The following is a 27,791-nucleotide window of genomic DNA, read 5'->3' on the forward strand; positions in this document are numbered from 1 at the left end:
GTACCAGGCAAACTGGTTGAAACTATAGTAAAGAACAAAATTGTCAGACACATAGATTAACATCATTTGTTGGGGAATAGTCAACATGGTTTTTGTAAAGGGAAATCATGTCTCACCGATATACTAGAATTCTTTGAGGGGGTCAACAAGCAAGTTGACAAAGAGGATCCAGTGGATATAGTGTATTTAGATTTTCAGAAAGCTTTTGACAAGGACCCTCACCAAAGGCTTTTAAGCAAAGTAAGCAGTCATGGGATAAGAGGGAAGGTTCTCTCACGGATTGGTAACTGGTTAAAAGATAGGAAACAAAGGGTAGGAATAAATGGTCAGTTTTCAGAATGGAGAGAGGTAAATAGTGGTGTCCCCCAGGGTTCTGTACTGGGCCCAGTCCTATTCAACACATTCATAAATGATCTGGAAAATGGGGTAAACAGTGTGGTGGCAAAATTTGCAGATGATACAAAACTACTCAAGATAGTTAAGTCCCAAGCAAACTGTGAAGAGCTACAAAAGGATCTCTCAAAACCAGGTGACTGGGCAACAAAATAGCAGATGAAATTCAATGTTGATGAATGCAAAGTAATGCACACTGGAAAACATAATCCCAACTATACATATAAAATGATGGGGTCTAAATTAGCTGTTACCACTCAAGAAAGAGATCTTCGAGTCATTGTGGATAGTGCTCTGAAAACTTCCACTCAATGTGCAGCAGCAGTCAAAAAAGCGAACAGAATGTTGGGCATCATTAAGAAAGGGATAGATGATAAGACAGAAAATATCATATTGTCTCTATATATGTCCATGGTATGCCCACACCTTGAATACTGCGTGCAGATGTGGTCACCCCATCCCAAAAAAGATATATTGGACTTGGAAAACGTTCAGAAAAGGGCAACAAAAATGATTAGGAGTATGGAACGGCTGCTGTATGAGGAGAGATTAATAAGACTGGGACTTTTCAGCTTGGAAAAGAGACGCCTAAGGGGGGATATGATAGAGGTCTATAAAATCATGATTGGTGTGGAGAAAATAAATAAGGAAGTGTTATTTACTCCTTCTCATAACACAAAAAGTAGGGGCCACCAAATGAAATTAATAGGCAGCAGGTTTAAAACAAACAAAAGGAAGTATTTTTTCCACACAACGCACAGTCAACCTGTGGAACTCCTTGCCAGAGGATGTTGTGAAGGCCAAGACTATAACAGGGTTCAAAAAAGAACTAGATAAATTCATAGAGGATAGGTCCACCAATGGCTATTAGCCAGGATGGGCAGGGATGGTGTCCCTAGCCTCTGTTTGCCAGAAGCTGGGAACGGGCAACAGGGGATGGATCACTTGATGATTACCTGTTCTGTTCATTCCTTCTGGGGCATCTGGCATTGGCCACTGTCGGAAGACAGGATACGTGGCTAGATGGACCTTTGGTCTGACCCAGTATGGCCGTTCTTATGTTAAGAAAATTTACAATCAGAGAATCAGGACTGGAAAAAATCCACCATCAAGAGAGCAAATTTAATTTGAGTAGTATTCCTTAATCTTCCACTATTGTACAGATGAGATGTTCAATTGCCTGTAATAACTTTGGACAGAATTAATCATTCTTTAACATATTGTACTATGTTCTTATAACATACGTACATTCAGTTATACTCTTTATGGTGAGATTTATATGCTAGAATTCAATAAAGACAAATTTGGACTAAATTTTGAGGAGTGAAATCTAATGAAATATGTGTTCTTTCCACAAATAATAGAAATAGAAGATAACTCTTCAGGGCAGGACTATTGCCTTCCATTATGACTGTACAGCCTCTAGCTCATCTGGGGACATTACTTGTAAAAAATAATAATAAAATAATAAACAAAATGGTGTTTTGTGCATCACAGGTATATTGCAGATATGGCTGAAAGGTCTGTTTGATATTTTATGTCACAAACCCATTAATTCCATTTTTGTTTCTTGTTACAATTATTAAAAATATCCTACCTGGTCTCCCTACTCCCTCATGTCATACTGTACTTCACACACAACATTTGAATTGTCAGAGTCCAAACCCTTCCCCCATACCTTTGTTTTCCTTCTCTCTCAACCTACGTATGGAACACAACAGCTCCAACTCCACTGAACTCAAAACTCTTTTCCTTTACCCAGAGTTGCTGTAGGCACTGCTGCTCTGGCCAATTAAATTCTGGAATCAGGTTACTGAGAACAGAACCTTCATTGTAAAAAAATGCTTAAACCCCCCCACCATATGTTCTGCATATGGAACATTTCTGTGTCTCAAAGAACATAATTTAAATAGCTGCAATGGTTACCCAGAGGTTTCAGATTAATTCATTCCTGATGTTCACTCTGTTGTTAAATTTAACAGGGTGTTATTAATCCAGTTACAGAGTATATGCAAACAGGCCATCATGATTTGTAAAGTAAAATGTTTTGTGAGACTCTAAACTGAATAAAAAATACATAAGATATACTGCCTCACACCTTTTTTTGCAGTTTTTCCTTCCACAAATTGTACTGGATTAAGGAGAAAATCCTGTATTATTATTTAGTGGTTGTGAAAAGTGGAGAAGCATATAGGCATGTATTACTTAGGATTTTTCCACCTCTAGTTTCTTTGATTATTGTTATTTTCAAAAATTTTCATAGCACTAACAAATATTTTAGTTGTTAAAATTAAAGAAAGCAATATATTGCAGAGTAGGTCTAACCCTGTTGTAATTTAATTTTTGTATGTGGCTCAGATGTCTGTCTTGTACACACACACACAGAGATTATTTTTTGCTTTGTTTCTTTTGGGGGGGGGGGGGGGAGAGGGGATGTCAGTTGTTTTAAATGGCTACCAATCCAGTTAGGCCAAGAAATTCAAAAATAGAAGACTAAAGTTCAGCTGCCATTGACCTCACTAAAGATTTAGGAGTCTAACTGTACTCTATTTTTTAAAATCTGAATGGAAAGAAACATATAATCTTTACTCTAAAATACAGCAACTTGTTTGAATTTGCCCTTTTTGCCTTTCCTTTCCCTTTCTGGGAATTTTTAGTCCCTCTTCTCTATCCTGATTTTTGTTTCCTTCCATCTTTCACATTTCTATCCTGATAACCTTGTGTTTTCTCAGCAGTTGCCCCTTCCTCTCCCCTCTATTCCTTTTTTATCTTCTCTGCTCCTTTTCCATTCCCAAGATCACACCTCTGCTGCTGCTTCTTAGACCTGGTCTACACTTAAAAAGCTTTAACTTACGGCACAACTTATGTTGTTAATGGGTGTGATTTTTTACCAACGGTTAAGCCCTAGCATAGATGCAGCCATAGTGGTATAGAGCCTTTATGCTAGTCTACCCTGAATTGGCGGGTAGAAATCGACCTCTCAGGGATCAATTTATCGCGTTCCATCGGGACGCGACAATCGATCCCCGAATCGACGCTCTTACTCCACCAGCGGAGGTGGGAGTAAGCGCCGTCGACAGGAAGCCGCAGAGGTCGATTTTGCCGCCGTCCCTACAGCGGGGTAAGTCGGCTGCGATACGTCGAATTCAGCTACGCTATTCACGTAGCTGAATTTGCGTATCTTAAATCGACCCCCCCCTGTAGTGTAGATGTAGCCTAGTATGCTTTGTCCACCGAACTGGAATAAGCTATACTGGTATAAGCACTTTTACTCTGGTACAACTTCATCTACATAACAGGGTTTCTGCTGCTTGAATTGAACTATGCCAGCATAGTTAAGGAAGCAAAACTTTTAAGTTTAGACAAGGCCTTACAGGCTAGAGTGCATCTGATCCCTCCACCTATAACCCAAGGAGTTTGGTCACTCCCCCATCCTTATATCCCCAGTGCAGCCACAGTTGCAGTCTTTGCATTCTTCTGGAGAGGAAGGGGAAGCAGACCTGCTTAACCCTGGGCTACTGTAAAGCCGGTAATCAAATTTGATAGAAAATGAAGTATATGCTTTTAATTTTGCCTTCTTTAGGGGTGGTGTCTTCGGAGGGCACACAAGTCCCTTCCCTACTGCAGTGGTTTCAGTGTCCGTTCCCTCTTCTTCCTCCAAAGGGTGAAGAACTCCTCTCTTCCTCTAACGTTTCCCAATTCAAGTTTTTCCCTTCTTTCTGCCCCATCCCTTTCTGTTCCCCTTCCCTCAATGTCTAACAACTCCACAACTTTCCTCTGACTGTCTCATGACCCACTGGATTTTGCCCATTTCAGCTCTCCTGCTCCCCACCGGCTTGACTCCAACAAGGGAAGGAGGGGACTTATATGACTGTTTTTTCCGCTACTGCTTGATGCTGCACACCTTTTCTCCCTTCTCTATATGGTACCTCACCACAGTCCCCACACAGCCTCATGTAGCAAGAGCAGATGGAGAAACCAAAGAGAATGTGACAAGGGATCAACCAAGGAAGAGAGAGAGGAAGTTTCAACAGCTGGTCTCTTACCTAGCCAGCAATTAAGAGCGAGCAAGAGAGAAACAAAATTGTGAATGCCGATCTAGCAAAGCTGGAGACACCACTGGAGAGCCCAGAATTCAGATGGAAAGCTATCCTCTGGTCAAAAGCCTGAGGTTAAGTTATTTTAGGCAGCAGGGATTCCTATGGTGGGTGTAACTACTGCGGGAAAATTCAAACCTATCTACAGTGACATCCCACCCTGTAGTGCAGAGGTAGGCAACCTAAGGCTGTGTGATTTTCAGTGGCACTCACACTGCCCGGGGGGCTCTGCATTTTAATTTAATTTTAAATGAAGCTTCTTAAACATTTTAAAAACCTTATTTACTTTACATACAACAATAGTTTAGTTATATATTATAGACTTATAGAAAGAGACCTTCTAAAAACATTAAAATGTATTATTGGCACGCGAAACCTTAAATTAGAGTGAATAAATGAAGACTCGGCACCCCACTTCTGAAAGGTTGCTGACGCCTGCTGTAGTGTATTGTAATGGACCATCCTTATGTGATGCCTAAAGTCAAATGTTATCTAACAAAAAGAAACATTTGATCAGACAGTATTTTTTCTAGCAATAATTATTCTAAAGGGTCAATACTGTGTTACAAATGTCTGATTTTGTATCAGGCATGAAAACCCATTAGGTCCTGTCCCTCAAAAAGAAACACAAGCTTGTATTTTTCATACAGTTCTTTATTTTCTTGAAATGCAGGTGCTCACCCTAAATCCACTTGTCCAAGGAAGATGCAGATGGGAGGGAAGGGAGCCCCAGCATAGGAAAGAGTGGCTGCTTAAAAAACAAAGATTGAAAAGAGGGAGTTCTTCTAAAACACATTCCAGAGGCTATGTCAGCAGCATGCTCTAATTATCGCACGTCTCTCCTGTTGCTCCTGGGAATTGTGCAAAGTGGCACGTTGCAGGCTGGGGCCTATCAAACGCAAAGGTGCAGGGCATGGAGATGACAGGTCCCAACCCACGATGCATTCCATCTTTGCTCTCTGACCCAGACAGACCAAAATGATGACCTATTGTCTAGGCTGCTCGTTCCACAGGCCAGATCGTAGGAGCCCTGGGACTTCCCTTTAGCCACCCACTCCAGACACTGGTCCTCTCCCACCCAAATTAAGTATCTGGGATCAGCATGTGGTACCTCAGCTGCCCTAACCTGTGTCATCGCTTGGCCCACCTCAGAGTGGTTTATCACGTCTGGGTGTGGGGCTTTAGTGTGCATACAACTGTGTGTGCAACATGAGAGAGCACACAGCCAAGCTGTGGCCAAGGGGCCCCCAAGCCTGCAGTCACTCGTTCCCCCATCCCTTCTTAGAAGAATCATAGAATATTAGGGTTGGAAGAGACCTCAGGAGGTCATCTAGTCCAACCCCCTGCTCAAAGCAGGACCAACACCAACTAAAGCATCCCAGCCAGCGTTTTGTCAAGCCTGACCTTAAAAACCTCTAAGGAAGGAGTTTTCACCACCTCCCTAGGTAACCCATTCCAGTGCTTCACCACCCTCTTAGTGAAATAGTTTTTTCCTAATATCCAACCTAGACCTCCCGCATTGCAACTTGAGACCATTGCTCCTTGTTCTGTCATCTGCCACCACTTAGAACAGCCGAGCTCCATCCTCTTTGAAACCCCCCTTCAGGTAGATGAAGCCTGCTATCAAATCTCCCTTCACTCTTCTCTTCTGCAGACTAAATAACCCCAGTTCCCTCAGCCTCCCCTCGTAAGTCACATGCCCCAGCCCCCTAATCATTTTCACTGCCCTCCGCTGGGCTCTCTCCAATTTGTTCCCATCCCTTCTATAGTGTGGGGACCAAAACTGGACACAATACTCCAGGTGTGGCCTCACCAGTGCTGAACAGAGGGGAATAATCACTTCCCTCGATCTGATCTGCTGGCATCACTCTTACTTCTTGCCCACTACAAGGAAGCCTCCTCCCCCGCCACTATAAGGGGTCCAGCCTAGGGTTACCATATTTCAACACTGAAAAAAAAGGACACTCCACGGGGGCCCTGGCCCCACCTCCGCCCCTTCCCCGCCCCCATTCAAACCCCTTCCCCAAAGTCCCCACCCCAACTCCACCCCTTCCCCTGAGCACCCCGCATTCCCCCTCCTCCCTCCCGCCCCCCGGGCTCCAGCTGTTGTTGCACTGGGGAAGTTGTGTCGGCCCCGGTGTGCGGTGGAGAGTGGCGGGAGCCGGGAAAGTTGGAGCCCGGGGAGGAGGCGGCTGCGTGCTTGGATGCCGCCCGCTGCCTCTGTGCCCCGTCAGATCGCGAGAGTTGTAAGTTTTGCTGCAGCCATTCGCACTCGGGGTCCCCTTACCATGCCTCCCTATTTTCCCGGACATGTTCAGCTTTTTGGAAATTCCTCCCGGACGGGGATTTGAGAACCAAAAAGCCGGACATGTCCGGGAAAATCCGGACGTATGGTAACCCTAGTCCAGCTCAGGGCTGCCGGGGGGGGAGGAGGCAGCAAGTGGGGCAATTTGCCCCAGGCCCCACAGGGGCCCCCACAAGAATATAGTATTCTATAGTATTGCAACTGGTTTTTAAGGCCCGGCCTGACAAAGCCCTGGCTGGGATGATTTAGTTGGGGATTGGTCCTGCTTTGAGCAGGGGGTTGGACTAGATGACCTCCTAAGGGCCCTTCCAACCCTGATATTCTATGATTCTAACTTTTTTTTATGGAAGGGGCCCCCAAAATTGCTTTGCCCCAGGCCCCCTGGACAGCCCTGGTCCAGCCCCTCCCCTCCACACAACCACCCCATCCCATCCCACACGTGGGGTCCGTTCCCCGCTGTCTGCCAACAGGGGGCGCAGGAGGGAGGGCAGCTGCCTCGGGGACGTGGGGGAAGCCGCGCCATTGGCTCCCTTCGGGCAGCGCGAGCCCCCTTGGAACGTTGGGGAGCCGCGACCGTTGGCTGGGTCCCCCCCACCCCCCCGCATTCCACCTCCAACTTTGGCGCGCGCCGCCACCTCCACCGCCCCCCCCCCCCCCGCCTCAGAAGGGGTGGAGGGAGGGTTTCAAATGGCCCGCCTGCTGCTGAGGGGGATGGCTGTGTAAACAGCTCAGCAGCGGCAGCCCCGCCAGCCTTCACGCTAACACACAGCCAGCGCGGGCATATGCACATAAACCGGCCCTGAGGGGCCCGACCCGTGAAGGGGCTGCATGCCAGGGGGGGGGGGGGGGAGAGTTAAGAGACAAAATGGTCTCTCTGAGGAACTGATGAGCGCTGGGGGAGGTGTAGGTGAAAAAAGCTGAGGGAACAACCCCCCCGAAATGTGCTGCAAGGCCAAATTCTGCCCCCAGAGAGACGTGCGCACCCACAGCACAGTGGGGCGGCTGCCCCAAGCCTCAGGGAGGTTGTAATTCAAATTTTCATGGCAAGTCACCGAAATTCTGCTTTGTGGTGCTGACACTGTCTCGTCCTGGAGACGGAGTTGGTTGGTTTTCGGTAAAATCTGAGGAAAAATCCTCCCGCGTGTTCCTCAAAGGGGGAAAAAAGCACCCCCTGCCAGGTATTGTTATGGCTGGGTTTCTTCAGCTCTACGTGTAATGTTAAAGAAGTCAGGCGTGCCCACTAAAACCCCAAACAACGAAGGTTGAAAAGACGGGTAAATATCGCCCGAAAAAGGGAGGAGGAGGAGGAGGAAGATGCAGAGGAAGCCCCACGAGATGCTGGGTTTGTGGGTGATAAAGCCCTAAAATTAGATAAGAGATTTGAGAAAAAAAACAAACACACGAATCAGCCAGAAATCTGTTCTCACGAAAGCAGATTCTAATGCATTTTTTGCAGACTCTGTTGTCTATGGCTGAAAAGCACGTTTTTAATAGTGTTCTCTGGTGGAAAGAAAGAAGAAAGCAAGGGTTTAAGTCGCCAAACACTAAAACACTCATTAAATGAAGATTGAATGGGGAGAACAGGGATCTGTAAAGAAACACCCAACTCTATCATAACAGCACCAACACGACGTTGTAATGACAAGCAGGATTAACTGGATCAACTCATTAATTAAGCAGCTACTTTATTTTTAATTGACATCCTAGAGTAAATCAAAACATGATTATTTTAACTAAATTGTACCTGGATTTCATGAATGCGACCAAAGCCGTCCTTCCAGAAGAACTCAACTAGATTGGAGAGGGTTTTGGGTCCAGGCATTTCCTGCAGGCTCTTCACGTTGCAGTGGTGGTGCTGAGTGGGTTTCAAGAGTCCCTCTTCCCCCTCTGAAACTGCCACCATCGCCTCCTCTTTGTCCTTTGCTGCTGCTGTTGCAGCAGCTGCTGTTGTACTGTTATTTTGCACCTCCAAAGTCTGGCTGCTAGAACGTTTGGTCAGTTGGTGAAACCCGCTGACAAAAATCACACGAGAAAAGCAACTCCTTTTCTCAGGCTCAAGCGCCTGTTTGCAACTGCTGGTCAAGATTTTGGTGAAAAGAGGCATTTTTTTTCTTATATTCAGTAAAAGTTCTATTTTGTTTCTGCAGCCGCTTTTTATTTGATTGCCGTTTCTCTTCTGCTTTAACTTGCGCAAGCAGCACTTCTCCAATCTTTTAATGCCTGAGCATCGGTTTACACAGACCATTATTAAAGGCTCCCTCCCCTAAGGCAGGAAAAGGGGTGGTGGTCTGGAATGAGACTTGAATAAAATGAGCCTATTGTTTTAATTCAAATCCGATAAATTTACTAATTAAGCCTGCTCTGAAGCAATCAAGGTTTAGATTCCACCCTTCCGCCCCCTGTTTTGGCAAAAATCTCTCATGGATTACAGTTTTCTCATTCATTAAAAAGTGGTATTAAGATTAGTAAATGATTTTTTTCCTGAAAGCTAGCATTTCCACCTTTCAGCAAATACTAAGGTATTTTAATAAAACTTATGTAACTACCACTCAATGTGCCATAAAATACAAGAACGTTTTTATTCATATATAAAGACCAGTGCTTTTTTACAGCAAATATGTTTGCCAACAATTCCTGTGATGATAATCAGGTTGCCCATATGTTTTCTTTGTTCTTGAATTTATTGCACAAGTATCTCTCCTCAGTATGCTGTACTTTCCTCCAGAAGTAACTTCTGCATGTTTTTGTAGAACAGTTTCAACTGAACATTATCTTGTAATTGCATGTCATGTTCAGCCACCCTTTGACTCTCGATAAATATGTACACATCTATAATGAACTGTGATTATTTTTTCTGCACAGGGAATTAAAGTTAAAACTGGATAGCAATTTCTTTTGCACAATTTTAAAAAGAATTGAACCAACAAAAGCCTGCTAAAATCAAATAGTGTGTAATAGCTATTTTTTATAGATTAAATCTGTTTTTATCCTTTCTTCCAGCAATTTTTAGTTACTTCAGTCCTTTTTGTCAGCTTCACTGGCCACACTTCCCTTTTTCCTCATCCATGGCAATTCTGTCCCTCTGTTCTACAGACTTAATTGCCTCTTGGCTTGCCCAGACAAAACCTTCTTTCTTGGCTCTCCATGTTATAACTGTTCCTTTTTCAGTTTCTACCTTGTCTTTGTTTCTCACATCTCTACTATACAACCTGTCACTGAAAAATAATAATAGACTTCCACACTTTATAGCACCAATATTCAGTAGTAACAACACTTTTTCTGCAGTGGAAATATAGTGCTGTCACTAAGGCAATAATGTTCAGGACTTAATCATTCTATGCCAGTGGTTTTCAACCTTTTTTCCATTTGTGGACCCTTAAAACATTTCAAATGGAGATGCAGACCGTTTTGGAAATTCAACCTGTGGTCTGCAGACTCCCACCATAGAAGTCTTAGACTGAAAACAGACTGAACAGAATTCAACTATAAATGTTGAACGTGCTCAGCATGGCGTCAGCATTTGAAGTAGCATGAAAAAGGGCACTAAATGGTGGGCTTCTATAGTAATGACAAAACTTCCGGGTTTTGACCTGTAGGTGGGGGTATTCACATACTTTTGATTGATCAGAAAAATGGAATGCCTTTTCTGGCATCTGAAACTTTATTTTCATAGTCACCTTTCGTAGACCCCTTAGAGTCTGCTGCCCTCTCCCCGGACCACTTCCTACCCCGTCTCCTTGAGCTACCCAGAGTAAACCATTCCAATAAAGTCTCTGACCTGCACACTTTGTCCCGTTTCTTCCTTGTGGGTTTGCACAGTCTGTATTGTCAGGTAACAAGCAATGAGCTCCTGGGTAGTAGCAGAGAAGCCATCTGCTCCCTTTCACTGCCCTGCCTCTGAACTGCTCTGTTTCCCTTTTAAAGCCCTGCCTCCAGCTTATGCAGGTGTGTCTGGGCAGGGCCACCTGGGCCCAGAGCTGTTCCTTAGCCCCGGTCTCCAGTGAGAGGTTTGTATATCCCAGGGATCGGCAACCTTTGGCATACGGCCCATCAGGGAAATCCGCTGGCGGGCCGGGATGGTTTGTTTACCTGCAGCGTCTGCATGTTCGGCTGATCGCAGCTCCCACTGGCCACGGTTCACCATTCCAAGCCAATGGGGGCAACGGGAAGAGAATATACAGTACAACTTCCTGGTAGACAAGTGTTCAGAAGAAATCAGAAAGATGCTAATAACATTACCATTACTACAACCACAGCTTAATTTAGTATTAACTCTGATCCCCTTGCTTATGCCCTTCAGCACATGCTCATTTATCAGATTATTTCCCCCTCAATATTAGTAGTTGCAAATATTTGGTGTACTGGTTCTGTTGTGTTGTGAGGGTAGTTTGGTGAGAGGTTATGTGCAAGAGGGTGTGATGGACAGCTAGCCACCTTAGATGGACTTTTGTGGGTTTATGTCAGATTTGGTGTATGTGTAATAACTTTAACTGCTTGACAGTTAAATTGAGGGAGGGTTATTTTGTGCATTAATTTCCTAGGTTTTGTTAATGCTTAATCGGGGATGAGGGTTTACAAAGTGTGTGAGAAAGGAGGGATATTGATAGAAGGTAGAAGTGCATTTGTTGGTAAAGAATATTTTATCAACAGTAGAGAATGAACCATGATGTGTCAACAGTCACACATGAACCCTCCTCTGCTGTAGGATAAAGTCTGAAAGAAAAGCATTGCTCCTGCCAAAGAAGATGTATGTGCACCTGGCCAAATCAATCTGGTTTGCATGTGCCAAACTTGCATGCACCCCTTCCACCATGCATCACACTTGTGTGTCCCCAGCACCCTCAATCATCACTTGATCACATTTGTTATGTGCAAACAGAATAGAGTTCAAATTAGTGATATATATGTACTTAGGGTGGGGAATGGGGGGGAAGGGGATAATTGCCATGGGGCCCAGGTGATTTAAAAGGGCCCAGGGGCCCCCGGTTGCCACCGCTGCTGCAGTAGCGGTGGCAGCCCCAGTCCCTTTTAAATTGCCCAGGCAGTCCACAGAGCCCCTAGGCGCACATGGGGTGGTACCAATGGCAGTGAAGGCAGACGAGCAGGCATGTGGAAGCCCTGCGGGCATGTGGAAGCACTGTGCGTGCACACACAATTTCATTCCATGATGTATTTATTTAATTTAAATATATAATTCAAAATAACAACTTTTCACTTGCAAGCTTTCTGCTGGAGAAACATGACCCCAGGAAATAGTCTGATCAACTGCTCTGAGACTTGGCAAATGTGTACCAGCATCAGGGTGTTTAAGGCATAAATATTTAAATAATTAAAAACACACTGGAGCAAAGGAACTGGAACTAAGCTCTCTCCCTTCCCACTCGTGACCACTGGACTATAGCATCATTCTCACTCTGTCTTTTAACACTAACTAATTGAAACACATTTTAGTGATTACAACAAACATTTCTTCCCATTTCTAGTCTTTCAGCTCTTTTTCATATCAATACATGATGTTACCCTGAGCCTTGAAAGCCCCTTATCACAGTCTTTTTAACTTAAATAATACACTTTGTCCCACTGTATTTGCCTCCAACTTTTGCTGACTTTCATAATATGACTTTTGATATTTAATGGAATCACAGCACAATCTCATATGGCATACCTCCTTGATTTAAAACCTGGCTTGTATTTAGTTTAGGGCTCCTGGCCTGCCTCCCAGCCCAGGAAGGACTAATGCCTAAAATCTTTTCAGGCCCTTTTGTCAGGATACAGTGTATTCTTTGCACACAGTAAAACAGTTCAACATAAGTTCCACATGTTGTTCAAGAAAGCTATGTTGGCCTGGTGGGTGTCCGAGATCAGGGCGCGCACACACCTAGAATGGAATGGACATGAGCAACACATCTCAAAGAACAACAGTTACGAAAGGTAGGTAACCGTTTTTTCCCAAGGCTGCTGTTGAAGCACACTGGACTTTGGGCTACACCCTTCCCCCACTTATTGAAAAGATGACCTTGTCCCTTTCCCTTTTTTGAGGACCGGTAAGTAAATGTCCTGGCCAGTGTGGAACTGGGAAACGACCTTGGGCAGAAAAGCCGGATGCGGGCGCAGCTGGACCTTTTCCTTGTAGAAGACCATATATGGCGGCTCCGAAGTGAGCGCCCTGATCTCGGACACCCGCCAGATTGACATTATAGCCATCAAGAAGGACATCGTCCAAGAGAGGGGCAGGAAGCTAGGGTTTCAAAAGGAGGACCCATGAACTTTGAGAGCAGCAGATTCAGGTCCCGTGGGGGAACCGGATCTCAGACGTGCGGGTACAGGCACTCTAGACTTTTCAGGAATCACGCCATAATGGGATGGGTGAAGACCGACCTGCCCGGATTGATTTATTTTATAATTACATGATAAAAAGAAGAGAGGAAGCAATTTTTCAGTAATAGTGTGCTGTGACAATTGTATTTTTATGTCTGATTTTGTAAGCAAGTAGTTTTTAAGTGAGGTGAAACTTGGGGGTACGCAAGACAGATCAGACTCCTGAAAGGAGTACAGTAATCTGGAAAGTTAGGAGCTACTGAGTTAGGGCACTTGCAGCACTTTTGGAGGGGAGTGCAGCTGAGGAAGAACTGCTCTAATCTACCACTCAAGCCTCAAACTGGTAGATATCCCGGTAAAAAATGTGTGTAGACGTTTACAGAATTAACTTTCCCTCCTTGCCTTACTGAGGGAGCCAGGAATATAAATGACCATTGGCTTTTGAATGATCCATACTGTCAGAAACAATGCGGAAAAACTAGCTTTCCATGCAGCTGCCCCAGGATGGTAGGAATTGAACTTGATTTCCCAATGTATTTTTGGACATCCCTGCAGTTAAAAAGCCATGTGGTTAGAAAGCCCTGCCTTCTGCTTTTTCTGAATGTCCACACACTCCTTCCTCAGGGGAGAATTTTTCAGGCAATCTATGCAGATACCTCCATCACAGAGTTCTCTGCATACTTTCCCATTTCGCATGGGTTTGTCTGTTAGTGTCATATATGAGTATGAGGTGAGAGCAGAGCTTGTATAGTCAGTTATGAAAGCAGCTTTGGTTTAAGAAAAGTCTGTTAATATAGATACACTTTAGGTTTCTGCACCCCATCATCTATCACATGACAGCCACTAAAATCTAAACCAAACATTTTAACAAAAGAGATTTAAAAAAAAAAAAAAAAAAGAAGAAGATTAAAGAAAATGAGGAAAGAACTTCAAGTCCATAGCAGTGCTAGCATTCCATGTGACTGTGTTCAGTATTTAATAAAGAACATTAATTGATTGCAACAAGAGAGAATTCAACTTTGCACATGGATTTTTTGTAACAGGTCTGGAGCCTGACCCTTCCCATGCTTCTTTGTTACTTTTTTCTAATGAAGTGTTGGTATTTGAGATATGGAGGGATATAACTCATAGAGAAGACTTTTAACATGTCTACATAGCAGCAGCTTTCTCTGTTCCACTGAGCCCTTCCCTATTTCTCTTCCTTAAGTACAAGTCACACAAAGATAAGTAAAGCTGTGAATACTGTAAAGTAATTAACTAATCAAAGGATTAAAAAGCAAAAATTGGAAGGTTAATGAGCCTGTTCTCCCTTGGAGATATTCCTAACTCCCATTAACAGCAATATGAGTTACAAACAAACTTTGAAAAAAATAAACTGTTAAAGTCCTAATCCTGCAACCCTTAATCCAGTGGTTCCCAAACTTGTGCCACCGCTTGTGCAGGGAAAGCCCCCGGCGGGCCAGGCAGGGTTGTTTACCTGCCGCGTCCGCAGGTTCAGCCTATCGTGGTTCCCAGTGGCCGCAGTTTGCTGCTCCAGGCCAATGGGAGCTGCTGAAAGCAGCGCGGGCCGAGGGACGTATTGGCCACCGCTTCCAGCAGCTCCCATTGGCCTGGAGCAGCGAACCGCGGCCCCTGGGAGCCGCAATCGGCCGAACCTGCGGACGCGGCAGGTAAATAACCCTGCCCGGCCTGCCAGGGGCTTTCCCTGCACAAGTGGCGGAACAAGTTTAGGAACCACTGCCTTAATCACACGAGTCCATTTACTTACTCAGTGGAATTACCTGCGTGAATACAGGATTCCTTTTATGAATTGAAGGCATAAGATTGGGGCTATGGACTTGATCCTGCTCTTACTGTAAAGCAATGGCAAAACTCCAAATGATTTCAACAGGATGAAGTTCAGGTCCTGTATCTGTAAATCAATCACTTTTGTACTATATACTGAAACGTAGGAAACTAAAATATTGCATTTGTCTTGTTCACTTGAGCTCTAATGTACTCTCTACTATGACTAGATAGTTTTGTTTTCACAAATCATCGCCCTCAACTCATATTGAACTCAAAGTTTAGATTTTGTTAAAATGAAACATTAGAAAAATACCTTAAGACCAATACAAATATTTCCATTAATTTGTGCATAAAGCTTCCAAAGGAAGAAGTTATTTTAAAAAAAGTGAACATCTGTAATGTTTGCAACCCAAACATTGCAGCATATTCTCAGAGCTATGAAACCTGGCTATGAACAAAAGTAAAACAGATTTAACTGATTTTCATTGTACACACTGAGAATAATGCAAAAAGTAAACAAACAGCATAAAAAATGAAAACAAAATTCTTGACTGTATTTGTTATTAGTAACGTAAGTAAAAAGGCATTTATTTACAGAATATGATTTTTATTTCAGTGTCTCTTAAATATTTTTAGCTATTTATTTTGTGACAAGCCCAAACTTCTAAAAATGTTCTCTATAGTTTGTTTTTTTATTACTTTTAGTAAATATATCTATAAAATTGTAAGATTTGTGCATGACAACTATTTTCAAACTCAGTTGTAATTAGCAATATCTGCTGCTCCACTATGGAGAGAGTTTTTATTTAAAGGGAGACTATTAGCTTAAAATATAGTCATTTTAAAATAGCGAATTAAAAGTAATTTCCATTACTACAACTGTTTATAAGACCCACAGCAGATTTTTGTGGCTTTACAATCTCATTTTCCTATTCCAGTTTGAGGTTGGAAAGGAATTTTCCCTCTGGTCAGATTGGCCGGGACCCTTGTGGATTTTTTTGCTTTCCTCTGCAGCATGGATCGCCTGTAGGAGCATCTGGACATATCTCATCTAGTCAGTTCCCTGACATTGCAGAGGTCTTGGCCATTGGTAACATAGATGCCGACTTCCTCTCTTTCCCCTGGGTGCCCGACCACCCCGGCCCTGCCCCGCCCCCATTCCAACCCCTACTCCAAAGTCCCTGCCCCAACTCTGCCCCCTCCCTGCTCCTATTCCAACCCCTTCCCCAAATCCCAGCCCCGCCTCTTCCCTGCCTCCTTTCCTAAACGCACCATGTTCCTGCTCCTCCCCCCCCCCGGAGCTTGCTAATGCCGCCAAACAGCTGTTTGGCAGTGGCTGGGTGGGAAGCGCTGGGAGGTAGGCGGAGGAGCAGGGACGCGGTTTGTTCAAGGTGGGAGGAGGATTTTCCCTATGGGTGCCCCAGCCCTGGAGCACTCACGGAGTCTGCGCCTATGATTGGTGGCAACTTAGTTTCTCCTGTTCTCCAGAGTTAAACTAAAGAATTTCAGTCCTCAAGTCACTGATCTTAATACAGGGATAATATAAGGGCCTGTGATATACAGGAAGTCAGACTAGATAATCTAATGATCCCTTCTGGCATTAAACACTAAGAACATTAAGCAATATGAAAATGACATGCTTTTGAAAATGTTATCCTTTGTGATTACCTTTCTTCTAGCCTTCTATAGAAACAGGATGGTGCTTTTCCTTCAAAGTCTGAAATAGAAAGAGAGAGGAGAGGATTTAAGTTATAAAAAGTCAACAAACAGTTTAATGTGGAAGAACTTGATTTAACTTAGAGAACTCCCTTTATAGGTGTGTGAGGAAGAAAACATGTTTTTTCACAACAGTGATAGTATCTCTTACCTTAGGTGCCACTCCTACAGTTTTTGCTCAGGCAAAAGTTTTTGAAATCAATGGGAATTATGCTTGAGTAATGTCTGCTGGATAGAGCCCTTTGTGGATGTTTCCCTAATTTCAGGTCGCTGGTTAAGATCAAAAGAGAAAAAGTAAAATAAAAAGTCTGGATTTCATCAACAAGCTGTTCAGCTTTTATTCTTCTCTGGCTAATTGTCTCTCAAAACTCTCAATGTGGTTAAACCAGTGTTAAAAAGAGGAGAAATACCTATTCATTTGTTTTACTTAAAGTTGTAGTCTGTCTCTTAGTCACATTCACTTTTCATGTCTGTGTCTGACAGTCCTGGAGTTTTCATTTTAATTTGATCTCCCTTCCACAGATTTATATTCTACCACCTAGAGTGAATGTACTGAATAGTTCTACAGCTTCACGTCAAGATTGCATATGGTCCTGTGGCTTTCATTTTAATTAAATGGAAAAAGCTGAACAATGCTAATGTGAGATCATGAAAACATCTGCTGGATGGCAGTATGTGAATAAAAATTCACAGATGTAAACCTGGAACTGTGAAAGATAAGACATATTCAGATACAATGAGAGCGTTTCGTCATAACATTATAGGAAAGACACTGGAAACAATCGAAAGTTGCCCTAGAGACTTGGGTAAGTTGTTCCAGTCGTTAGTTACCTTTGATGTTAAATATTTACATATTATATTTCTAGTCTCATTTTGTCTAGGTTAGGCTTCCAACCATTGAATCTTTAGATTTTGATTGAATGGCTTTTTCTGCTAGACTTAAGAGCAATCTATTATAAGAAATCTCTTCACCATGACAATACTTGTAGACCATGATCAAGTTTCCTTTTAATTTTCTCTTGTTCAGTCTATTTAGTTTATCCTTCTCTAGTCTGTCACTATAAGGCAGGTTTTCCAGAACTTGAATAATTCTTGTAGTTTTTTTCTGAACTCTTTCCAATTTTTCAATGTTTTTTTTGAAGTGGGGACAAAACAACTGGACTCAGTACCAAGTAATGCTCTCGCTAATTCTGTATACAGAGGTAATACCACCTCCTTACTCCTATTTGATATCTCCCCATTTATACATCCAAGGAGGACTCCCACTCTTGTAGCTACAGTATTGCACAGCAGGATCTTGTTCAATTGGTTATCTAGCACAGCCCTTAGGTCCTTTTCAGAGCCATTGCTTTCTAAAATACAGTCACCCATCTTATAAATGTGACCCATATTCTTTGTCTCTAGATGTATCACCTTGCATTTGGTTGTGTTTAAACACCTTATTCAAATGATCCCACCTTTCCAAATGATCTCGATTAGTCTGTAAAACGGTCTGTCCCCATGGTTATTTACCTCTTCACCAATGTTTGTGTCATCTGCAAATTTTATCAGCAATGATTTTATTTTCTTGCAAGTTATTGATGAAGATACTCAATATCATTGGCCAAGAATGATCCCTGAAACAATCCCACTAGAAATGCCCCTCAGTGAATGACAATTGCCAATTTAAAATTACTTTTTGCAATCTGCCAGTTAACCAGTTTTTAATCTACTTAATATGGGCTATATTGAGTTTGTATAATGCTGTTTTTAATCAGACTATCAGGTGGGACAAAGTCAAATGCCTTAAGGAAGTCTAAGTACATTATGTCAACACAGTTACCTTTATTAACCAAACCAAGCAAAAAATGAGTTTGCTTGACAAAACCTATTTTCCATAAAACCATGTTGATTGGCATTAAGTAAGATACCATCTTTTAATTCTTTACCGATGGTGTCTTGTATCAGCCTTTTCATGGTCAGAAATGACTTCTTGGGTTATCCACTCAGCCCTCTCTGCATTTATAGAACCTCTTCCTAAACCATTTATTTAAAATCTTATCTTTTACATAAATGATAATAAAATATCCTATTTAATCCAAGCCTGATTAGCAGAATGATCCCTTTTACAATCAAACCAACAAACAGCATGAATTTCACAACAAACAAACATATAATTTGGACTCTTAGGACATCAGTTTACAGAAAAGAGCCAGGATAATTAGAAACACTAGGAAACTAGTATGCACAAAAAAATTGTGCAGTGAAAAGTATTTATTCGATAAGTATAGAATGGGAATGGCCTAGCAATTAGAGCAGTTAATTGGAAGTCTGTTCTATCCAATCTATGTATTTATAATGCTCTCATCATTGTCTCATCTAGGTACCAAAATATAAGACAGCAATGCTTCAATCCAAAAGGATTTTTGTTCTCCACCCTTCTCTTGTTTATTTTGCATTCTTAAGGGGTTGTAAAGCTCCAACTTATTCTGATCTTCGGTTGTAAGAAAGTCCATCACCTTGGGCTTTGACAGCTGCATCTCTCTTGTACGTACCTATCAGACAGTCATGTCCTCTTTACTCTTCTAGTTGTCACTATGCTTATCTAACATTTACAACTCTCTCTCATATAGCAACCTCTCCAGCCACCTACATTTTTTAAATTTCTGTTCTCCAAAATTTCCTGGTCGTGTAGTGCCCAGAACTGAGATTATTATTTCAGATGTGGCTTCACTTTCTATTGCTCATTTCCTTCATACAGAAATTCAAAATATAGGCCTCTTCACAAATGTGAGATACAATATCGCATTGCTCTCACCAACATGCCACATGACAAACATTTTAATGATCAGATTAAATTGATCAGATTATTATTAAAATGATCAGATTAAATGTTAGCACCAAGGAATGGTCAGATTAACAAGAGTGTTTTATTTGTTCTTGTTCACAGCTCATTATGACAAATCCTTGAAAAATGGTACTATTAATTTACTAAATTAATACAATTAAATATTCCTACAGCATCACTAGCAAAACACTCCTGTCCTGAATTTAGACAGGTATTCACCTAGCTATATTTATGCCACACAGATAAACTTGAATTGCCTGCCAGGATATTACCCTTGCAAGATGGCTTTTGTAAGGACAAAAAGTGCAACATTAATCAACTATTACTTTCTTATTACTGAAGAAAACAGAATGGGCCTTCATTACAGAACAAGCCCATGTCACACATTAACACTATCTTAAAGTCCAATAGTCTAAAATAGTATATAGCATAATCTTCTATTTCCAGAGCACCAAACTAGCATTATTTCTTATTTTCCTAAATACAGATCTGTTTGGTTCATTATGGAGGTATCAACTTCAGCTCCACAATTAAGGATGAGTTGAGTTTTACAATTAAAGCAGAGATTTAACATCTTTATGTACAACCAAATGAACATTTACTGAATATAGAATTAATTTTCTGAAAATTGATAAGTAAATCTAACTAGTTTAGAATTAAAATTAATTTAAAAATAGATCCTTTAAGAAATTTGGATCCTGCTTGTATCCCAAACGATCTCATCAGAACACCAGACTTGCCTCAAACTTTTCATATAACTTAAACTCACTAATCTTGTGCCTAGGCTATATGTGAAGAAGTTTTACAATTAATAGTAATTTTTTTCTGTTACTCTGAATAAGAAAAGTTACTTACTTGTACAGCAACTGGAATTCTTTGAGATGTTGTCCATATATATATATATATATTCCCTTCCTGGTACACATGCCTTCAAGCTTGGAGCATTTGGGCCAGCAGTAGTTGTAGGGTCTGCACATGCACCCTGAGTGTCCTTGCATTCCCATACTGAAGGAATAAAAGGTAGTGTGGGTCCGAGTGCCACTCAGTTCCTTCATAGAACTCTAAATCATAGAATGTCAGGGTTGGAAGGGTCCTCAGAAGATCATCTAGTCCAACCCCCTGCTCAAAGCAGGACCAATCCCCAGACAGATTTTTGCCCCCCTCAAGGATTGAACTCACAACCCTGGGTTTAGCAGGCCAATGCTCAAAACCACTGAGCTATCCCTCCCCCACCACTCTGAAGTGGGACGCTGAAGCAAAGGGGAATAAAGGTGGGTCATGAAATTTTATATATAATATATATGGACAACATCTCAAAGAACTCCACTTATTGTACAGGTAAGTAACTTTTCTCTCTTCTATAGTGCTTGTATATATATATATATATATATATATATATATATATATATATATATATATATATAGACACTCCCCAGCAGCGATCTGACTAAAGTGATGGATGCTCTGAGTTTCACTTAAAGATAGACTGTAAGAAACAGCTCTGCCAAAGGAAGCATCTGCTCCGGAAGCTGTCACTAAGGTACATCTGATTAAACGTATATATAGAACCCAATGTGGCTGCTTTACAGAATGCTTCTCAAGGAAGCAGACAAAGCTGCCTGTGAACTAGTGGAATGGACTCTAATATCTGCTGGAGCTAATTTAGCTAGTTCATAGCAGAGTGTAATCCACCCTCAAACTCATTTAAATAATCTTTGGGTGGAAATAGGATTGACTTTTATCTTCTCAGCAACAGATAAGAACGGTCTAAGAAATGAAGTGAAAGGTATCATTTGCTGTAGTAAAAAGGCTAAGGCCCTAGGCACATCAAAAGGTATGTAATTTAACTTAACCATAGAATCATAGAACTGGAAGGGACCTCAGGAGTTCATCTAGTCCAGTCCCCTGCACTCAAGGCAGGACTAAGTATTATCTAGACTGTCCCTGACAGGTGTTTGCCCAACCTGCTCTTAAAAATCCCCAATGATGGAGATTCCACAACCCCCCTAAGCAATTTATTCCAGTGCTTAACCACTCTGATAGTGAGGAATATTTTCCCAATGTCCAACCTAAACTGCCCTTGCTACAATTTAAGCCCACTGCTTCTTGTCCTATCCTCAGAGGTTAAGAACAACAATTTTTCTCCCTCCTCCTTGTAATAACCTTTTATGTACTTGAAAACTGTTATGTCCCCTCTCAGTCTTCTCTTCTCCAGACTAAATCCATTTTTTTCAATCTTCCCTCATAGGTCATGTTTTCTAGACCTTTAATCATTTTTGTTGCTCTTCTCTGGACTTTCTCCCATTTGTCCACATCTTTCCTGAAATATGGCACCCAGAACTGGACACAATACTCCAGTTGAGGCCTAATCAGCGCGGAGTAGAACAGAAGAATTACTTATCGTGTCTTGCTTACAATACTCCTGCTAATACATCCCAGAATGAGGTTTGCTTTTTTTGCAACAGCGTTACACTATTGACTCATATTTAGCTTGTGATCCACTATGACCCTCAGATCCCTTTCCGCAGTACTCCTTCCTAGGCAGTCATTTCGCATGATTAGAATGAGGTTTGGAAAAATATAGGTGGATTTATAACCTGATTTAAACTTTTCAGTAGAACTTAGGGTGTGGTCTCGGACATCTTTTCAAAGTGAAAAATAGTATAAGGGGAATCCACCATGAGTGATCTTGTTTCCCCAATTCTCCTAGCTGATGTGACGGCTACAAGGAAGGAGGTCTTTACAGATACGTGTAAGAGAACACGATGCCATGAGCTCAAATGGAGGACCCATGAGGCCCACAAGTACACCATTAAGGTCCCAAGTGGGAGTTGGTTCTTCTTATAGGTGGAAAATCTCTCAAGAAACCCCTAAGAAATCTGAAAATAGTGGAATGGGGAAAGAAATTGTATACCCCTCTGTAGGTGGATAGAATGTGCAAACAGCTGCAAGGTGCACCTTGACAAAACTAACTGAAAGTCCTGAGTTCTTCAGAGAGAGTACGAAGTCTAAAATGGCAGGGATTTGTGTCTCAAGAGGCTGAAAGTGATGGTGTTCACACCAAGCTGAAAATCTCCACTTAGCTGCATAAGTCTTCCTGGTAGAGTCTTTTGGCTATTAGTTAAAATGTTCTGTGCACCAACTGAACATAACTTCACTATTTCTGACATTTCTATTTCTTTGGCTTCAAGGTCCAAACTTGTTGCTGATTTGCCCCAGCGAGAAAGTTGTGGGACCCTATACAGTGAGGGCTGCCTGCCCAGCCCTATCAACTCTGGCCACCAGGACACACCACCCTGCATCAAAGGATAGTCCTATCAACTGTGGCCACTAGACCACACTGCCTTGCACCAAAGGGCAGCCCTATTGACTCTGGCCACTAGGCCACATGGCCCCGCACCGAAGAGAAGCCATGTTGACTTTGGCCACTAGGCCACGCTGCCCTGCACAGGAGGAAAGCTACCTTGATGTCTATCCGATACCCTGTGACAGGGTGTACTTACTCAGTGACACAGTCATTCAGAAACCAGGCTGTTAGCTGTAGTGTGGATGTGCTGGGATGAAGGATGGCTCCTTCATTCTTAAACAGGTCTGGGAATAGTAGAAGCAGTTTTGGAGGATGGTTTGACAATTGTAACAGTTTCAGGTACCAGAACTGCCTTGGCCAGGCAGGAGCTATCAGGATGACCCTGGCTGCATTTTGTCTGATCTTTCTGAGTACCCTTGGGAGTAACACAATCAGTGGCTAAGTGTGCATCAGTGCACCAGACCAAGGAACACATATGATAAGGATCCTGGACTCTGTCCCCCTCTGGAGCAGAAAGTACTTGACATTACTTCTTCCTATCAGTCACAAATAAGACTACTGATTGGATGATCCCATTTCTTGAAAATCAACTGAATAACTGACTAGTGAATTGTCCATTCATGCTCTGATGAAAAGTATCTGCTCAAATCATCCACCAGTGTTCTGCAGCCCCATATGGTGAATTGCTGAGAGAAATATCTGATGCTGAATGCACTAATTCCATAATTGAACTGTTTCTTGGCACAGAGGAGATCGAGTCCCTCCTTGAGGGTTTGTATAAAACATGGCAGTTGTGTTGTCTGTCATTAACTCAATAGACAGTCCATGTATTGGAGGTAAGGGCTCCATGAAAGCTTTGCACACTACTGAGTTCTTGAATATTGAGTCTCCATTTGCCTTGTACCTGATTTGTGATCCAAGTGGGGTTCCTCTACTCAGTAACGAAGCATCAGTCACTATGGTCTTGGTTAGGATAGGTGGGAGAAAGGGACTCCCATTCATACCTTGTTATGGTTCTTCTACAACGAAGAGAGTAGAGAATGTCTTGTGGCACCATCAGAGGTATGTCTAAGTTGTGCTAGCTCAGAATGTGCACGGATTTCAGCCAGTCCTGCATGCAACAAAAGTGCAGTCTACCATGCAGCATGACAAAATGCAGGCGGCCATGTGACCCAGCAGATTTAGACAAGTTCTTAGTATGGTTTGAGGATTTGTCTGAAGCTGGGAGACAAGCATGGCCATAGTCTGGAACCTGCTGTAGGTTAAGCTCTGGCTGTCTTGGGGTCTATAATGGTCCCTATAAATTCTTGTATTGGTGTTATAATGGCCTAAAAGTCAACAGAGAAGTCCAAGGGATATGAATAGCTAAAATATGCTTTGGATGGAGCGCTATACCTCTGATGAGCCGGTCATCCAGGTATAGAGAAACACTTATTCTCTGTCTCCTTAGGTGTACTGCTACTACTGCTAAGACTTTTGTACATACCCTTGGTGCTATAGAAAGGCCAAAGAGAACTCTATATTGGTAGTGGTTTTGATGTAACGTATCTCAGGAATTTCTTGTGACCCGACGTATGGCTATATGAAAATAGATGTCCTGCAGGTTGAGAGCCGCAAACCAATTTCCTTCATCTGGAGATGGTATTATGCAGGCTAAGGTGTCCATTCTGAACTTTATTCAGTGGATAAAGGTATTAAGTGTTCTCAAATCCAGAATTGGCCCTTATCTCCCTTTCTTCTGGGTATGAGGATATAGTTTGATTAGAAACCTTTCCCTCGGTTGTATAGGAATCTCTTCTATTGCTCCGAGAGACGGGAATGAATCTACTTTCTGGAGTAACAATCTCTCATGAAAGAGGTCTCTGAATAGGGATGGGGAAAGTGGAGAGGAGGCAGGTGTAGAATGATACAGGAATCCCTAAGTGTGAAAAGCATCATCTGTTTTCGTTCTGAACAAATCTGAACCCTCAAACAGAAAATTCTCCACTGTTGATTGCACTTCTCTTGGGATCCTGGAACTTTTCCCAGCATAGATGCATGCAAAACATCCAGTAACTTACTAGGAGCGCTCTGTACCTTCTCAAGCAGAATCTGAAGTGATTGGACTACTCTCATCATCTGTTTCCGGAAGCTTTTATAGTCATCCAGATGAGACTGTGCTAAAGGGATCACTGTCTCATCCAGAGACAAAGAAGAGTGGTTACTGGTGCCTGAATATCCTAATTTCTAGGTTGTTGTTCTTCCTCGAGATGCTGAGTATCATGAGGGGATGCTTGAGGTTATACTGTTTCTTGCCTCTGAGTAGCTCTCTGAGACAGTACATGTGAGGTATGCCCATAATTAGGACCCCACTGGTTCCAATATGGCCATACAGTAGCCAGAGTTGAAATGTTCAGATCCAATAGCTTTATCTCTACCTAAGAGGAGCCAGCAGCCAGTGCTGACATCAGTGGTACTGCACACACCTCAGTAGTCTCTGTATTTATTCAGACATACCTTCAATTAATGGTAATGGTCAGCAGTACACTCCCTTGAAGACCCTCTGGTACTCAACTCAGGCTGTGAAATCTCCTTGGATTGAGAATGAAGGGATTATTTTGATCTCTTCTTTACAGAGCTCTCTTGAGAAGAGCTGCCTCTACTCCTTTCCATCTCAGTACTCAACAGGGACAGTCCTACCCAAATCCATGGAAGTCCAAAGGAGCCCTGCAGCTAACAGATATTGAGCTCCCAGGGGCACATCTCTTTACCACAAACTGATGTACCAGGTACAAAGGCTGACCCAGGCCACATGGAGAAGTTTAGAAGAAACATTTTAAGCCTTGCTCCTCTGGCTTTTAAAGTCCATTTAGAAAAAGGGCTTGCGGACAATGCATTTACTGGGGATATGGGACTCCCCCAAACAAAACAACAACAAAAAGATACCTTGTCTGCCCATCAGTGTGACATGTCCTGGTAGCGGGAAGGTTCTGGTCAAAAATATATACAAGGGAAGGAAAGAATTTAAAACTTTCCAAAATCTAATTAAAGCTCATCAAAAAGGGGAGTGCCAATGGGCAACTACTAAATCTAAATAACTAAACTGGAAATTTGTGTATCCAGTGAGAGTGTAGCTCTGTCTCAAACCCGAAGGTGGGGAGAAAGAACTGTGTAGCAGTTGGTCCTGCACCACCTTTTATGCCCTTGGGATGGAGCATGAGGGCACTCAGAGCATATCTGCACAGACCCAATGGACATTGCTGACCAAAAGATGCAATCTCAAGTTCATAGGGTGCATGTGTGCCGAGATTGGAAGGACTATACATACATACACACATACACACACTATATATAACAGGCTGAGGGGGGATATGATTGCTCTCTTTAAATATATCAGAGGAATAAATACCAGAGAGGGAGAGGAATTATTTCAGCTCAGTACTAATGTGGACACGAGAACAAATGGATATAAACTGGCCGTCGGGAAGTTTAGGCTTGAAATTAGACAAAGGTTTCTAACCATCAGAGGGGTGAAGTTCTGGAACAGCCTTCCGAGGGAAACAGTGGGGGTGAAAGACCTCTCTGGCTTTAAGATTAAGCTTGATACGTTTATGGAAGGGATGGTTTGATGGGATAACGTGATTTTAGTCAATAACGTGTCATTGCTGGTAATTAGTAACAATGGTCAATGATGGGATATTAAAAGTTACTACAGAGAACTTTTTCCGGAGGGTATGGCTGGAGAATCTTGCCCACATGCTCGGGGTTCAGCTGATTGCCATATTTGGGGTCGGGAAGGAATTTTCCTCCAGGGTAGATTGGCAGAGGCCCTGGAGGTTTTTCGCCTTCTTCCGCAGCATGGGGCAGGGGTCGCTTGCTGGAGGATTCTCTGCAATTTGAAGTCTTTAAATCATGATTTGGGGACTTCAACAGCTGAGTCAAGGGAGAGAATTATTCCAGGAGTGGGTGGGTCAGTTTTTGTGGCCTGCATCATGCGGGAGGTCAGACTAGATGATCATAATGGTCCCTTCTGACCTTAAAGTCTATGAGTCTATATCTGGACAAGCACTCGAAGAGCTGAATGTTTCTTCAACAGAGGCTGAAGAATTATTTTTCTATAGAGAATTCCACAAAGATTCAAAATGGCTGCTATCTCCCATTAATAGGACTGAAGCAACGGCGGAGGAAGAAAACGGACATCCTTCTACTTTATGGACCTTTGGACACCAAAGGCTTCCTGTAAGAGAGTCTCTAATTAGGATTGAGCACTATCTGATTGTGGTAATGGAGTTCAGAAGAGTTTAGAATTCACAAGACATCATCAGTTTGGGAGACTCCAACGTTAACACAGATCACAATATAAAACCTCCTGCCCGCTTCACTTTTGGTTTCACACAGGCAATGGACACACCCACCGACACAGGGGGACAAACCCAGGATTGGATATAGATATTAGCAATGCAAGAACTATCCTTCCTTCTTCAGGCAAAGATCAGTATTTCCCCCAGCACATAACAGGAAGCTATCATACCATCGCTCACCATTGGAAACTTGGGGCCCTGCTAAATTCCAAAAATTGCTCACAGAAAATTATTCAATTAAGAGCCTTGGGAGAATTAGTAAAACACTGCAACCAAATCCCTGAAAAGAGTCTTGGGCATCAAAGCAACCTTCCCACCACATTGCCCCTACACATCTATCCACCCAGATTCTTATATTGACATCCATCACCTTAGTATCTGAGTTGAGTACGCCATTGACGTGTGAGTTAAGGGTATTCTGCACCTTACAGGATGGGCGCAGAGCTGAAGCAATTCCACTGTTCCTTTCCAATCTTCTCAAATGAACTGAGCGTTTGGGTGCATGGCAGAGAAAACAGGAAAAAATTAAGATTATCTTCAACTATAGCAGAGATCATTATTCACTTCTTCCAGTGAGCTGTTCATCATGCAGGTCAGCTGAACATCTGCATCAATAAACCAGGTACAGTCCAGTCCAACCAGCCTTTGGTAACTACCCTATGGACCAGAAAAAGTAGGTTACACAATAAAAGCTGTCTTA

At 42.5% G+C, this 27,791-nt stretch overlaps 1 protein-coding gene and 2 long non-coding RNA genes across 4 annotated transcripts in view; 1 reads left to right on the forward strand and 2 right to left on the reverse strand.

Annotated features, from left to right (window-relative positions):
- LOC128845433 (cytochrome P450 27C1) overlaps positions 1-10,660 on the reverse strand; it is a 43,838-nt gene extending 33,178 nt beyond the window's left edge. Inside the window, exons 1-2 of one of the 2 annotated variants that reach the window (XM_054044161.1) lie at positions 10,574-10,660; positions 8,540-9,058 (exon numbers count right to left, since the gene is read on the reverse strand). In XM_054044161.1, the coding sequence (XP_053900136.1) occupies positions 8,540-9,040 (501 nt within the window). In that variant the 5' untranslated portion in view covers positions 9,041-9,058; positions 10,574-10,660. The remainder of the gene's footprint in view (positions 1-8,539; positions 9,059-10,573) is intronic. The other variant, XM_054044162.1, reaches the window with a different exon arrangement.
- Positions 1-17,400, forward strand: part of LOC128845434 (uncharacterized) — a 52,894-nt gene extending 35,494 nt beyond the window's left edge. The window contains exon 4 of the long non-coding RNA XR_008446652.1: positions 17,140-17,400. This is a non-coding gene — a long non-coding RNA (uncharacterized LOC128845434). The remainder of the gene's footprint in view (positions 1-17,139) is intronic.
- On the reverse strand, positions 16,249-27,729 carry LOC128845435 (uncharacterized). The gene is made up of 3 exons (XR_008446654.1): positions 27,462-27,729; positions 16,769-16,887; positions 16,249-16,618 (listed from the first exon to the last, which is right to left on the reverse strand). It is a non-coding gene; the product is annotated as an uncharacterized LOC128845435 (long non-coding RNA).
- Positions 27,730-27,791: the final 62 nt, after the last annotated feature.

Source organism: Malaclemys terrapin, chromosome 11 (genome assembly GCF_027887155.1).
Source record: "Malaclemys terrapin pileata isolate rMalTer1 chromosome 11, rMalTer1.hap1, whole genome shotgun sequence".
NCBI classification, from domain to species: domain Eukaryota; kingdom Metazoa; phylum Chordata; order Testudines; family Emydidae; genus Malaclemys; species Malaclemys terrapin.